The following is a 15412-nucleotide window of genomic DNA, read 5'->3' as shown; positions in this document are numbered from 1 at the left end:
CATTTTTCCATCTTCCAAAATGCTAGCCAGACACTTTGGGGTTTGTTTGGGGTTTTTTTGTCTGGCTGAGGGGAATGACGAGAGAATGCAATTTTACAACAGCAATGTGAGGAGAAGGAGAAGGTGGAAGAGCAGATGTTCTTCTGTGCCACCAACAGCAATCAAGCAAGGAATTATAAATAATAATTTGTAGAGGCTTAGCGGTTGTCTATTTGCAGATAGGCTAACTTGTGGTGGCCTGGGGCGGAGGGAAGAATAGGGTATGGGAAGGTTCGTAGCTCAGCAGTAAAGCATCTGTTTGCATGCAGAAGGTTCCAGGTTCAGTCCCCGGCATCCCCAGGTAGGACTGGGAATGTCCCTGTCTAAAACCCCAGAGAGCTGCTGCCAGTCTGTGTAGACCAGTGGTGGCCAAACTTGGCCCTCCAGCTGTTTTGGGACTACAGTTCCCATCATCCCTGACCATAGGGAGCATAAGGACAAAGCTGCCAGGCCCCAGTCCTCACCTCAAGTATTACTGCCCTGTCCACTCATCCTATTGCTGTGGCTGATGGGGCCTTATCTCTCCACTTCCACAAGCCAAGTTTTACAGGTGAGCGGCGCTGCCCACCCCTCAGTCAGCTGACATCAGTGACTTCAGGTGATCCCAATAACCTTCCTTCCTTTAGCTTATAAAAGCCCAAAGAGTAATTAGCGAAAGCAAATGACACATTGAAGAATAGAATTGTTGTGCAATCAAGATGTACCTCAGGAATGGCCCAGTGTGAATGGGCCCCCTTGACAGTATGCTTTTAAAGCTCATTCTTTCCCTCAAAGAAGTTATATATTTTTTACACCTTTTAGGAGTAACGGATAGACCCCCATCCCCGCCTGCCCAACCCCCCACTTTATAAATAAATGGGACATACATCTGAACAGTCAGATATGAGCATTCCTTTCGTATTTAGCTCTTGGGCCCAGTTCCTCAGAAGCAAAAAAGCAAGGAGAGGTGTCAGGAAGTGTGAGGAAAGGGTGTCAGGACTCTTTCTGCATTGCGGAGCTTCAAAATTGTAAAAACCAAGCCCTGAATGACAATACTGAAGAGAAGCTTCATGCCTCTTGAATGAAATATATTCTCCCCACTCTGTGGATCGGACTTGAATTCGAAATATAATTATCAAACAAAACAGTCTACAGTTAGAGTTGGTGCGACACTGCGGCTAAGATGAACCAGGAAGTTGCGAGTTCAAATCCTCCCCGCCACAAACTTCCGAGGTGAGCTTAGGTGAGACAATTACATTACTTCATCACATTTCATCATCACTGCTGGTATACCCACCACACCCGCCCTGGATGGATATGAAGCAGACTGTGAAGAAAAGTGCTTGGAATATGGAGAAAGGGAGAGTTTAGCTCCCCTCAGGTCACAGCCATTCCTTTTTGGTGTGTAAAATAGACCCTGGACCACTCAACCTCCCACTTTATAAATGAACGGATCAAATATGACGCTTCTGTCACAGGATGGGCCCTCAGGCCTAGTTCCTCACAAGGAGAAAGCAAGGAGGGTTATGAAGAAGTGTGGGGAAAGGGTGACCTCTGCCTGTGAAGAAAGGACATGAGGCCTGATTTTAAGTCACATCGACTCAATACATTTAAAGGACTTTTAAAACACATGGCTTCCCCTCTAAAAGAATCTCTAGGTCTGTATTCACCTCCTGCACAGCCCCATTGACACCACCCTCCCGCGCCACAAAGGGGTCAAAACTTTGGGAAACCCTGATCTAGATGCTTCCTTTATTGGAAAGATCTGTAAAATTGTGTCCTTACGCATGAAGGGAAAATTCAGCGAAATACTGTAATTAATTACCATGCACAATTCCACACGGATTGGAAAACAGTCACTTATGTTCATAGTCTTTCACATACGTGCAGTTTAACTCACCTGACTGATGCACAGTGATGTAATTGCTATGAGATCTGAAAACGGTCCTGGTCTTAGAGATCTGGGTACCTTTGCCCCCATTCCATCCATGATCGCTGTGAAAATTCTCTCCGCCATATGTAGATCTGCTTGTGACATCACAAGAGGCAGTTGGGTTCTACTATTAAACCTCCCCATCTCCGTTCTTTGTCCCTTATTTACCATTATATTCCAGTCCATGAGCTTTGCTCATTCAACACTACCAGATTACGTTGCAGTAACAGTGGAGGGTGCTGTGTCAGGGCAAATGGGGCACTGCCCCACCACTGCCCAATGTCAGGCCCCACTTGCCTGCCCTCTTACCTACAACCAGATCATGGAGGCCTGCCGGTTTCCTTCTCCTCAAGCCACATTTGTGCCATACAGCACTATGATACTGCGGTGAACAGTTATGGCTTCCCACCAAAGAATTCTGGGAGTTGTAGTTTGCTAAGTGTGATGAAAGTAATTGGGAGGCATCTATTCCTGCTGGGTTTGTCCATAGCTACTTCCAAATCAGGCATATTCCTGAGTTCCACAAGTTTATTTCCCCTACTCCTCACATGTGCAGAGTGCATTTATGTGCGCATGTGCAGAGTGCATTTATAGACCCACCAAATAACTACAGAAAGTCCCAGTTTTTCAAGGAAAGACTTACAAACAGGGAAGTAATTGATCCAGAGGGACGCGGGTGGCACTGTGGGTTAAACCACAGAGCCTAGGACTTGCCGATCAGAAGGTTGGCGGTTCAAATCCGTGCGACGGGGTGAGCTCCCGTTGCTCGGTCCCTGCTCCTGCCCACCTAGCTGTTCAAAAGCACGTCAAAGTGCAAGTGGATAAATAGGTACCGCTCTGGCGGGAAGGTAAACGGCGTTTCCGTGCCCTGCTCTGGTTCACCAGAAGTGGCTTAGTCATGCTGGCCACATAACCCGGAAGCTGTACGCCGGCTCCCTCGGCCAATAAAGCGAGATGAGCGCCGCAACCCCAGAGTTGGTCACGACTGGACCTAATGGTCAGGGATCCCTTTTAATTAATCCAGAGGTGCAGCAGGTAGTTCACTGCAGCTGTCAACCATACAGCCCTCCCCCCCCCCCCCCGCTCAAGCCCCATCTTGTAACATCTTAAACACAAACACATTTATAGTGACAGAAGTTTCATGGCTCCTGCAATGAACCAAACAATCCCCTGGACTCACACGCTCTGAATTATTACATTCAACAGATTGTGTGCCCAGGACAAAGTTACAGTACTGTACTATACTGTAGCTGGAGCCTCTATCAGGGAGGCATCCGTGCTGAAAATCCTGGCATAATTCAGGTGTTGGTATTATTTTTCCTTGCATCAGCTTATTTCTTTTTTTCAAAAAAAAAATTAATAACATAGTATTGTACAGTTTGGCAAGAGCCATAGACTGGGGAGATAAGGCTTCCACAGCGGGGAGAGGGGGATATCACTGGTCATTCACTGATTTTCTGCTCTGTAGGCATTTGAAAAAATATTATTTCTTTGCTTCCCACCTCTGGGATAACTATGCGGTTTGCTTTTCCGTGAGAATCTGGATGTGCTGCCGATGGAATCGGGCGCTTTGCACGCTCGTTTTGAAAACAACCGAATTCTTTCTCACGATGGGGGCGAGGTGGGAACAGGAGGCGTTAAGTGAACAGAAAGACAGCACAGGGATCTGCTTTTGCAGAAGGAAGAGCTGATGTGGTTTCGCAGTGTTTGAAGGGGCTGGGGTCAACATCTCCACCGGAAAAGGTGCGCCTTAATGGAAAACAGCATCCCAGACCATAACTCTCTGTGTGCATTTATTTAAAGTTTGATAAGCAAGGGGTTTCTTGAGTGGTAAAAAGGTTAAAGGTAAAGGGACCCCTGACCTTTAGGTCCAGTCGTGACCGACTCTGGGGTTGCGGCGCTCATCTCGCTTTATTGGCCGAGGGAGCCGGCGTACAACTTCCGGGTCATGTGGCCAGCATGACTAAGCCGCTTCTGGCGAACCAGAGCAGCGCACGGAAACGCCGTTTACCTTCCCACCAGAGCGGTAGCTATTTATCTACTTGCACTTTGATGTGTTTTCGAACTGCTAGGTTGGCAGGAGCAGGGACCGAGCAACGGGAGCTCACCCCGTTGCAGGGATTCGAACCGCCAACCTTCTGATCAGCAAGTCCTAGGCACTGTGGTTTAACCCACAGCGCCACCCGCGTCCCTTAAGTGAAATGTGCCCTAATCCAGAAAGACTTAAGTCTTATAAGAAGAAGTAGAAGGGGGGAAAGGCATGTAAAAATTAAAATTTGCTGTGTATATGGTTGCGATGTGCATTGTAATTCCTGTACTGAGTAGATCTTGTAGAGGACCACCGAAATCTATTCCAGCTCTGATCCTAAGGCCCCATTCACTCTATTCATCTAAAGCATTCTTATTCCACTTTAAACAGTCTTGACTTCCCCGAAAGAATTCTGGGATCTGTAATTTGTTAAGGGTGCTGAGAGTTGTTAGGCGGCCCCGATCCCCTCATAGAGCTGCAATTCTCAAAGTGCTTTTAGCAATCAATCTGGGAACCCTGGGAAGCGTAGCTCTGTTGGGGGGAAAGGCAAATGACTGTCTAGTTTGGGGATGGGGAAGCTGTGGCCCTCCAGATGTTGCTGGATATACTCAGTATAATCAGACCCCAAACAGCATGGGCAAGGCTCGGGGATGATGGGAGCTGTAGTCCAACAACATCTGGAGGACATCAGGTTTCCCAGCTCCGCACCAGGTGGCTTGAAGGAAGCAACTGGTCCCTTAGCCCTCATCTGTGTACTTAATCACAATATTAGGAGGGAAGGAGTGAGTGAGCGAGTAATAAAATATCATATCATAGCAGCGTACCCTACAGCACGGTTGTAAGGTTTCCTAGGATAATTTATGCAAAAGTGCTCTGAATGGGCTGTATAAATTACAGAGTTATGTCTGTGAAACATGCAGAACCCACCTGTTTGCAACTGCTGCCTACAGAGGAAGTCTCTCTCACTATGTAATCTGCAATTTGTGTGGCCTTGTGGTTAGAGTGTTGGGCTATGACATTGGAGACCAGAGTTCAAATCCCTGCTCAGCCATGAAGCTCACCTTGGCCCGGTCGTCAAATCTCTAACCTTCCCCACAGGGTTGTTGTGAGGGCAAAATGGAGAGAGGGGAGAACCATGTACTTGACTGGCAAGTCAGTTAAAGAGAAAGAAGTTGTCTTACGGACCTCACTGCCACTTGGTGTGGTGACCGTGATTGCAGGTCTGTCTGTATATGCCTAAATGGAGCCTCCAGGTTCAGAGGCAGTGTACATCTGAATGCTGGGAACAAACAAGGGAGGTCTGTTCCTTCTCATGCCCTGCTTGAAGGGTCTGCTGGAGGTAAAGGTAAAGAAAGGTAAAGGATCCCTGACAGTTACGTCCAGTCGCAAACAACTCTGGGGTTGCGGCGCTCATCTCGCTTTACTGGCCGAGGGAGCCGGTGTTTATCCACAGACAGTTTTTCTGGGTCATGTGGCCAGCATGACTAAGCCGCTTCTGGCGAACCAGAGCAGCGCACAGAAACGCCGTTTACCTTCCCGCCAGAGCGGTACCTATTTATCTACTTGCACTTTGATGTGCTTTTGAACTACTAGGTTGGCAGGAACTGGGACCGAGCAACGTGGGCTCACCCCATCACGGGGATTCGAACTGCCGACCTTCTGATCGGCAAGCCCAAAGCTCAGTGGTTTAGACCACAGCACCTGGGAAACATAATTCTGAACTCAATGGTCCTTTGACCCCATCCAGCAGGGCTCTTATTATTGTTCTCATAGTTCAGGGCATGGGAAGCCATATTCAGCTTGAGGGTCACATTCTTTTGTGGGCAATATTGCCAGAAAGGTGGGGCCACCCACAAAAGATAATCATTCTTACCTTTGTGCAGCCAGCCAGCATGCAAAAGTCAGATGTTCCCACAACACTATGTCTCTCCATACTGCTTTCAGAAAAGCAAAAAGGTACTTTCCAGCTTTCCATCCAGGCAAAAGCACTCAAAGAAGATGTGGCCTGTGACAGGGAGTGAGGCCTGAGGAGATTCCAGAGAGCCATTTGCCCCACCCCCACCCCATTATTATTATTATTATTATTATTATTAATTTGTTGGGCTCTAGTTGGCCTAGCAGGGCTCTTCTTAACTAGAATGGTCTTATTTCTGATGATATATGTATAAGATTGTACCGAGATAAGTATATCATTAGACTAATCAGATCTTGTTTATTGTTGTGGGACATATGATTAAGGTAGTTTAAAGCTTGCCTCTGAGCACATGCAGAGAATGTTAATTTTTTTTAAACAAAGGAACTCTACACATGCTCAGATGAACCAACCTATGAAAGGATTTGAGACTGATGGAGGCGTTCTTGTATAATGGCCACCTTTTGTAATCCAGTTAATAGGCTTGAGCATCTGTGCCCACATGCATGAAACCTGAAAAATTAATTTAGTGATAATTTTTGTATTTTTTCAAAGGTTCTTTCCCTGCTCCCCCCCCTTTTTCTCCTCACAAAAACCCTGTGAGGTAAGCTAGGCTGAGAGACAAAAACTTTAGATAGTTGGGATGCATGTTGCAAAGTTTGGACCTAAATAAATTAAAGAATTCCTTGATTTCTAACTGATGCAGATATAAAAAAATGTGGTTTATGTAACTTTTTAAAAAAGCTAACATTTTGTCTTTAAAAGTTTGATTTCAGTATATTACATTTTGAATGATAAAAAATGATTTATCCGATTTTAAATTTCGATGTGTATATACGAAATTTGCTTTATGTAGCATAAAATTTTGGAGACACAGAGAAAATAACAAATCTTAGCTTTTATTAGGGCTACCGGCGAATTGTGCCGCTTTGCAACTGTTGCATGGAGGGCGGGGAGAGAACCACGAGGATGTTCTGCTTCAGAACACCCCCCTTTTCTGCGCTTAGCAAAATGGGGATTTTCCATCACTAAAAAAAAAAAGAAAAGAGCCATCTATGGAGGCGAGCAGCCTCAGCAAAAGGGCCCGCTCGGGCACGTAGCGCACGCGCCAGGAGGCTGAGCTGGCGAGAGGCCCCTTCCGACAAATCAGGAAGAGGCAAAGGGGCCAGGCCAGCCAATGAGAAGCCGGGAAGGGTGCCCCTAATCTGCATGGACGGGACTATAGTTCAGCGCGAGCCGGGCGGATCTTCCCCAGTTGCCCGGGAGCGCGAGCTGAGAGCGGTGCTGGTTCCAATTAGCCGTCTGTTGTCGTTCTTTTTTTGTAAGGAAAATTATTCTATACTGCTAGTATTGTTATTATTATTTTGCAGGTGCTGTTAGCGCTCCAGCTTAGTCACAGGTAAGTGATCGTGGTGGGGGGATCGTAAAATCTCTCCTTCCTTAGCAGGGAGAAACCTTGTTGCTTTAGGGAAGAAGGATACGCTTGCAAAAATGTTGCAACGGGGAAGCCTTTGCAGAAAAGGAAAGAGGGGAGGGGGTCTCCATTGCAAATATACAGGGGTGGGTCGTTCCAACTGGTTCTGTGAAGTCAGGACTTCCTTTAGCAGGGCGAACAAAGGACCGAGCTCGGGCACCCCCCCCCAAAAAAAAATTGTCCGAAGTTAGTATCATTTCACTAGGAAGGTTACCAAGGTCCTCCGGTTAAGTCTCATTATAGGCCTCTAAAACCAGCCCCATCTCTCTCTCTCTCTCTCGAAATCAAAGCAGTTTCAAGATAAAAGTTGCTGGCTCGTATAGGTCCAGGGTGAGGTGGTTGCCTTCCTTCCTACGGACTAGCCCCATAAGGGCCTGGATTCTGCAACTGTCTGTAAAGTGTGTGGTTAGAGGTAAACGGTGTCAGTCTCTTAGAGGAAATGGGGTGTGGAAGAGAGGCCATACAGTTCAAGTACACCCCCCTCCCTAAAAAAAAGAAAGATTGGAACTGTAGTTTAAGGTTGCTGGGATTTATTGTGGGGGTGCTATAAATGTATGGTGTGCATGCAACCTCTAGAAGTGTAAGTGGCAGAGTAGCTGTGCAAGGGATGATCTTGGGTATCCTTTTCCCTCACCTTCCTACTTCCTCCCACAAAGGGTTAATCCTGGCGTGATTGACCCTCCCAAGGTAAGGAAGCTAGGAAAGCCCTTTCTAAATACTCTAGAGGCCCATAAAACTAGCCGCCACCCTCCAAAAGTAATAGTGACTTGAAGATGGGGCTAGTTTTATGGCAAACCACGATGGAAACCTGTTACCTGCAGTGCTTTGCGTGGTCTGGGGGTGAGAGAAGTATGGCCAGAGCATGATTCTACAGCGTGCACCATGCTGTGATCAGCTCCTTATCGCTCTCCTCCCTATCCACCTTGCTGGCCTCACTTTCACTCAATCAGGCCTACTCACCGCAAGGAGCACTCAGTAGCCCACTGGTGTGTTTTTTTAACCTTTCTTGAGCAGGAAGGAAAAAGGAGTGCCTTACCTAACACACTACCAAGCACTTCCTCCTTCTCCTGCTCTTAGAACTTTGATGCTTTCCTAGGGACCAGCCCACATAACAGAGGCCCTCAAATTCTGTAACCCTGTCTGTGAAGTTCCCTGGTTACATAAAAATGTGAACGTAACTAAAATACCATCCTGTAGAATTCCAAGACTGGGAGGAGGCAGCTGGGTTAGGAGACATGTGTGGCAGCAGGAGGCTTCATGTCTCTAGGCTATCATGCCTTGCATGCCACATTCCGTTGTGCAAAGCTGAGCATGGATTTATGAGGGTGGCAGTTGCTGGGTTACACAGAATGTTGCAGCCATGTGCTAAAAACCGAAGGAAGGAAGGCTTTTTTTTTAAGCCTCATGATTCACACCCAACTTAACTGCCCCTCCTCTTCCTCCTTAACTACAATGAGTAGGAGGATCTGCGTCATGGATCGATTGCACCAGATGGACTTTCCCTTGGTGCAGGGATAGGTTTTTGATGCAGTCTTCCTCCTGGGAGCAGCCCTTTGAGTTTCTAAGAAGCTTATTTAACCATTTCCAGAGGGAGAGATGTCTTGGTTTTGCTGCAAGTGCAACAGCTTTGTGGTGTCTGGAAGACATGCCTGAGGTCAATTACATTTTCTTCTAAGGCCCCATTGGTTGTATCTGGTGCTAGTCCTACTCAGAGTAGACCCACTGAAGTTGGTGGACATGACTACATGGCTCCTTTCATTTAAATGGGTCTACTCTGAGCAGAACTTAACAGAACTGCATTTGGAGTGCATTGCTTCCCTCAAAAGGATCCTGGGAGCTGTAGGTCAGCCACCAGAGTTACAGTTCCCTTTAACAAGCTACAATTCCCACGATTCTTTGGGGGAAATTATATGCTTTAAATATATTGTGTGGACCTGAACTTAGGCTGCAATCCTAACTGCACTTGCCTCTGAGTGGACATGGTTAGCATTGCAGCCTAGGATTGCTGCAAGACTCTTCTGTTATCTAATGACAAAACCTGTAGTAATGATTAATAGTGGATGTTGCACAGTCCCATCTCTGCTTTGACCCTCTTGCAAAAGCAGCAGTCCTTAATCTCTCCTTTCCCAAATATTGAATGTTAGATTCTTACATCAGCTGCCTAGAGCACCTTCGGTTTTAAAATCTTCCTATACCCGAGCATGACTTGTTGCCCATTCTTAAATATCTCCCAGAAAGGTGCATCTCTTGCATTTTGAAAACTAAAGCGAATAAAGCAGAGTTTGGGGGATGCTGTTCCTTACTGCTTAGCTCTTCTAAGTGGTGACTGTTTTATAATCACATGGAAGAGTAACACAGCCCTTCCCAGAGCTCCTTTGCAGGCTTTGCAAATAAGCTTCCAAAAGCTCTTAGCTCACAGAGGACTCTAATAATAATAATGATGATGATGGTGGTGGTGGTGTATGCCACCCGTCATTGGGAGATCACAGGGTGGTTCACTACAAAAAAGTACAAAATGAGAACACAAAATATATAATAAAACTTAAACAAGCCAATAACCACTCTCCCACAAACACATTTAAAAGGCCATAGAATGTTAATCAGCCAAAGCTCTGGCTGAAGAGAAACCTTTTTGCCAGCCAGACTCTTAAATATGTAACTAAGGTGCCAGGTGAGCCTTGCTAGGGAGAGCATTCCACAAACAGGGAGCCACCACAGAGTAGGCCCGTTCTTGTGTTGCCACCCTCCAGACCTCTTGTGGAGTGGGAACATGAAAAAAGGCCTCAGTTCAGAGTGGATTAATAAGGCTTTTTCCAGGTAGAGGGAGAAGCATGGAAGCGAGCCAGATGAAAAGTGTAGGGGATTAGAGGAGAGGAAGAGGTGGAAAGAAGTCCTTGAAACATCTGGTTTTTTAAAAAACGAATTAAACCCAGGCTTAGTTTTCCTTCCTCTCTGGATTCTAATCGGCAGCTTTGGCAAAAAAAGGTCAATTAAAGGTAAAGGTACCCCTGCCCGTACGGGCCAGTCTTGACAGACTCTAGGGTTGTGCGCCCATCTCACTCAAGAGGCCGGGGGCCAGCGCTGTCCGGAGACACTTCCAGGTCACGTGGCCAGCGTGACAAAGCTGCATCTGGCGAGCTAGCGCAGCACACGGAAACGCCGTTTACCTTCCCGCCAGTAAGCGGTCCCTATTTATCTACTTGCACCCGGGGGTGCTTTCGAACTGCTAGGTTGGCAGGCGCTGGGACCGAACAACGGGAGCGCACCCCGCCGCGGGGATTCGAACCACCGACCTTTCGATCAGCAAGCCCTAGGCGCTGAGGCTTTTACCCACAGCGCCACCCGCGTCCCTAAAAAAAGGTCAATAGTTTGTTCCAAAGGGCACACGGTGTAGAGGTCAAATCTGGTTTCCTTGAGGAATCTAGGGACATGTGGCTGGATAGGGTGGAGAAGGACAGACATTGAGCCATCCTCATTCCTGAGCTCAGTCTCCTCCTCTTTTTTTTTTTTTTTAATTCAGTTACATGAAATGCTGAGTCACAGGGCAGAATTAGACATCTTGAGGCAGGCAGGAAATGATGCTCGCTGACTTCCAAACCCGCAGATTCAGACACAAATGGAAAAGTCCATTTTAGTGGCTTGAACCATGTGCCATGAAACTTATCAGGGGCCTCAGTTAAGAATGGGGAACCTGCTACCCTCAAGGTGATGTTGGCGTCGATCATACCTGGCTATTATTGGCTGTGTTAGCTGGAATCAATTGGAGCTTAATAATTTCCACTTACTCTAAGTTTGGTTAATTTGTCCTCTTGCTAAGGGCAGAATTGTGTGTGCTTTGGGGCAGCGGTGGGGGGGGGAGCTCCGATTTGTGTGACTTATATTAATTGTGCAGGTTGATGCATGTTCGTCTCAAAAGTATTTCCTTTGGGTGTGGCAAGGACACTATAGGAAGCTGCCTTGTACTGAATCAGACTACTGGCTCACTGGCTCTCCAGGTTTTCAGACACTTCCAGCCTCCCTTGGAGATACTGGGAAATTGAACCCAGGACCCTTCTGCATGTTTTGTTACTTGAGCTGTGATGCTTCCCAAATCCTGCTTGCCTCCTACCTGTTAGAAACGCAGGGAGCAGCATTATACTGAGTCAACCCACTGGTCCACCTACCTGAATTTTGTCTGCAAGGGCTGGCAGCACCTCTCTAGGATTTCAGATAAGGGTTCTCTTTGACATACAAAGCAATTCGCTACCACTGAGCTATGGCCCTTCCCCCTTCATTCTTCACAGTTTCCAGAGTTTCTGTAGTCAGTAAGAGTAGCGAGGTGGGGAAAAGGGAAATCTAGGGCTCCTGCCCCTTTAATAGGTGTACAGATGAGGGAATTCCAGCAGGAGTAGCTTCTGCACGCCTGTCTAAAGTGCAGAAGCTTTGCCACCTGTCCTTATGCTCTTGAGGACTAGCCGCTTGATCCCCCATCCCCTTTGAAAGCTGAGGTCCTCTGGAGGACACTGCATTCCATGCCTAACAGCGCAAGCCAGCGATTGTGGGATATTTGCAGAGTTAGTGCTGCAACTGTTGTGACTTTTTAAAAAAGATTTTTTTTAACGGTCCAGACTTCTTGGTAGATAATGGGTGCATCTACTTTCTCCGTTCCAGTCTTTAAATACCCACCAGCCCGGGTCCAGAGAGGCAGAACGGGAAGACTGCAGACAGAGGGTTAAAGAGAGAACTAGCTGGATGCAGTTCTGAATAACTGCAGTGCTGCAATGATCTACGCCAGGCTGTGCAGGAAGGGGCGGGGCTTAGAGGGAGGTCGCTTGTTCAAGGACTTCTGAGCAATATTAATGCCGCCTCATCTTCGTAGCCTGGTTAGGCAGCTGAGCCAGCATGCAGTGAGTATCCTCTGCTGGGCAGAAGACTAAACAACCTTTTGCATTAGCTGCTTCTGCTTCTTCTTTTTAAAAAACAACGAGGCAAGTTATTAGGCAGTAGCTTTTGCATATAAGAGGCTTCCTGCAAAAAAAAAATCCAGATACTTTCCAAAAGAGAAAGTGGAGAGTATCAGCTTAGTATTAAACACCGACTTTGCAAGGATCCATCTGGCTTTTTGCCTCGGGGGATAGCTGGTTTGCAAAAGATCAAATATATCAAGGCTGTCTGATCAAGGGATTGGTGCAACTCCCATACGATGAAAGGATTATTATAGTGCTTGGGATTTTTTCAGTTTAGAGAAAAGGTGAGTGAGTGTGGGAGAGGAAATGATAGAGGCGTTTAAAATCTCACACAGCCTGAAGAAATCTAACACAGAGATGGTTTTCTCCTTGCTCATATTACTGGAGCCCAGTGTTGTCGTCCGATGAAGCTGAATGTTGGGAGACTCTGGGCAGATGGAAGAAAGTACTTCTTCACAACAGCACATAGTTAAACTCTGGAACTTATTGCCACAGGATGCAGTGATGGTCCTCAACCTAATTCTCATGCAAAGAGCATTAGTCTTAGAGGGAGTGTAGATGATGCAGAGACTGTATTGCCCCGAACAGCTTCTGCAACTGATTCCAGACTTGCATGCTCCATTAAAAACAAACAAACAAACCCCCAGTTTCCACAAAATTCAAGTCTTCCCATATTCTCATTCTTCTCTGAAATGAATTGACCTTCTAATGAATAATAACACTGGCAGTAGGCAGGCAACCATATAGCCCAGTTGAATGTTAGTCCAGCATTCTTAACGGCGACACCACATTGGTTTGGGGGCAGGCCGCAGTTTTTCATGTGCAGAAAGTTTTCCGTTAGGTCATATTCTTTCTTTAAAAAAATATCAATTCTTTTATTTACCTGTTAAGAGATAGTACATAATGTTTGTATAGACATGTGTTAGGTCATATTCACACCATACATTTAAAGCACTATGATACTGCTTCCTCCGAGGAAGTCTGGGAGTTAGTTTAAGGGTGCTTAGAGTTATTCCCCTCACAGCACTACAATTCCCAGAGTTCCCTGGGTGAGAGGGGCTGATTCTCAAACTATTTTGGAAACTGTAGCTCTGGCACCTCCTAACAACTCAACACCCATGAACAAACTACAGATCCCAAAATTTGTTGTTTAAAGAATGTTTAGTAACTGTTTAAGCCGGCCTCCTAGTGCTTTAAATAGTGCTGGTGTGGCCTTGGGTGGAACAATGGTCTAACTATGTGTAAGAGTGGCTGGGGAAGCCCAGCCAGATGGGTGGGGTATAAATAATAAATAATTATTATTATTATTATTATTATTATTATTATTATTATTATTATAAGACAGCTTCCTATGTTGCTTGAGAATCTTGGGCCACCAAGGACACTGGTGGCCATTGTGCTGTGTATTTGGTTTTGTTTTGTTTTTAGTTTAAAAATACTGTTTTCTCCCTCTTCCTCCTCAGACAAACAAAATGTCCATTCTCAGGATCCATGCTCGTGAAATCTTTGACTCCCGTGGGAACCCCACTGTTGAGGTAGACCTGCACACCAGCAAAGGTAAGATAACTCTGAATGGCTGCTATCCCCCTTGAGACCTCTTCTAGCAGTGGGTCCTTGGTTAGATGGCACTTTAGGTCTGATCTAGTAGGGTTCTCTACAGGGAAGGGTTATAGCTCAGTGGAAGAACACCTGCTTTGCATGCAGAAGGTCCCAGGTTCAATCCTTTGCATCTCCAGGTAGGCCTGGGATACTCCACAGAGCCACTGCCGGTCAATGTAGACCCAGGGTTTCCCAAACTTGGGTCTCCAGCTGTTTTGGACTACAATTCCCATCATTCCTGACCACTGGTCCTGCTAGCTAGGGATGATGGGAGTTGTAGTCCAAAAACAGTTGGAGACCCAAATTTGCAGAAACCTTGGTGTAGACAGTACTGAGCTCAATGGGCATTACTCTGTAAAGCAGATTCCTATATACCTTTATGTATGGCTACTTATATGTATGATTGTTTAAGAATACACTTTCTGTTCTTGACAAATGTTGGATTGGTATGTCCCACGGAGGACCTTACGGTCTTCAGACAAAAACGTCTTGGAGGTCCCGGGCCACAGGGAGGTTAGGCTGGCTTCAACCAGAGCCAGGGCTTTTTCGGCTGTGGCCCCGATCTGGTGGAACACTCTGTCACAAGAGACTAGGGCCCTGCAGGACTTGACATCTTTCCGCAGGGCCTGCAAGACAGAGCTGTTCCACCAGGCCTTTGGCCAAGTCACAGTCTGGCCCCCTCCTTTGGTAATCCTCATAGAACTCTACCCCAATGGTTGCCATTAATTTGATTCTGAATTGATTTTAGAATGTATTTCAATTAATTGATTGTGATTTTATGTAAACTGTGTTACTTTTACTGTTAGCCGCTCTGAGCCCAGCTTCGGCTGCGGAGGGCGGGCTATAAATAATTTATTATTATTATTGAAGCCACCAAACTGGAAAAATGAGCCTCTTGTTTTCCTCTAAGCACATTATTTGTGGTTGACCTCCATGGTTCATTCAGGGGACATAGAAGAGGGATGGGGGGGAGTCTCCACCTCCATTTCATGTTTGACTCTGGAGAACATAAGGAGCTGCCTTATTTTTGAGTTAAGCCATTGATCATTCTTCCCCTTCATTCTCTCCCTCACCATCTGTTATACAGCAAGGTTTTGTGGCGTAGTTTGAAACTCATGCAGGAAAATTTGATGTGTGTGGCGGGAGGGTGAGGGGCGGGACAGTCGAATGTGTCAAAATCTCCATTTTAAAGCTTGAAGATAAAAATAAAACTTCCAGCTGCTATGAGTGTAAGATGACATCTTACTGTAGTCGTCCTTGGTGGACTGCAGCCAGTTGCTTCTGGCCTTGCTTTCTGGTGGCCTCTGTGGCAACCCGATACACTGAAGATAACCGAGAAGGCAGGGCAGTTGAGTGTATGTGAAGTGGGGGGAGAATGGTCCCTCGAAACGGCTCAAGGATAAATGTTCTGAGCCAGGTTGGAGGGTTGGCTGAGTGCAGTGGGGGCCGGTATAACTTGCGTTCTCTTTTCTGATTGGCTGAGTCTAGGCATGTGGCGGAA

The 15412-nt window shown here is 46.4% G+C and overlaps 2 protein-coding genes across 5 annotated transcripts in view; one reads left to right on the top strand and one right to left on the bottom strand.

Annotated features, from left to right (window-relative positions):
• CA6 (carbonic anhydrase 6) overlaps window positions 1-2235 on the bottom strand; it is a 30308-nt gene extending 28073 nt beyond the window's left edge. The window contains exon 1 of the mRNA XM_053400857.1: window positions 1919-2235. The gene's annotated coding sequence lies outside the window, so the exon portion shown is untranslated. The remainder of the gene's footprint in view (window positions 1-1918) is intronic.
• ENO1 (enolase 1) overlaps window positions 1-15412 on the top strand; it is a 167372-nt gene that overhangs the window by 136869 nt on the left and 15091 nt on the right. For 2 of the 4 annotated variants that reach the window (XM_053400866.1, XM_053400867.1), the window contains exons 1-2: window positions 7126-7291; window positions 13776-13869. In XM_053400866.1, coding sequence (XP_053256841.1) covers window positions 13785-13869 — 85 coding nt within the window. In that variant the 5' untranslated portion in view covers window positions 7126-7291; window positions 13776-13784. Of the gene's footprint in view, window positions 1-7096; window positions 7292-13775; window positions 13870-15412 lie in introns of those variants that run through there. The other 2 variants (XM_053400868.1, XM_053400869.1) reach the window with 2 other exon arrangements.

This window comes from Podarcis raffonei, chromosome 8 (genome assembly GCF_027172205.1).
Source record: "Podarcis raffonei isolate rPodRaf1 chromosome 8, rPodRaf1.pri, whole genome shotgun sequence".
NCBI classification, from domain to species: Eukaryota; Metazoa; Chordata; class Lepidosauria; order Squamata; family Lacertidae; genus Podarcis; species Podarcis raffonei.
Note: the sequence above shows the minus strand (reverse complement) of the source record. Positions and strands in the feature narration are given on the sequence as shown.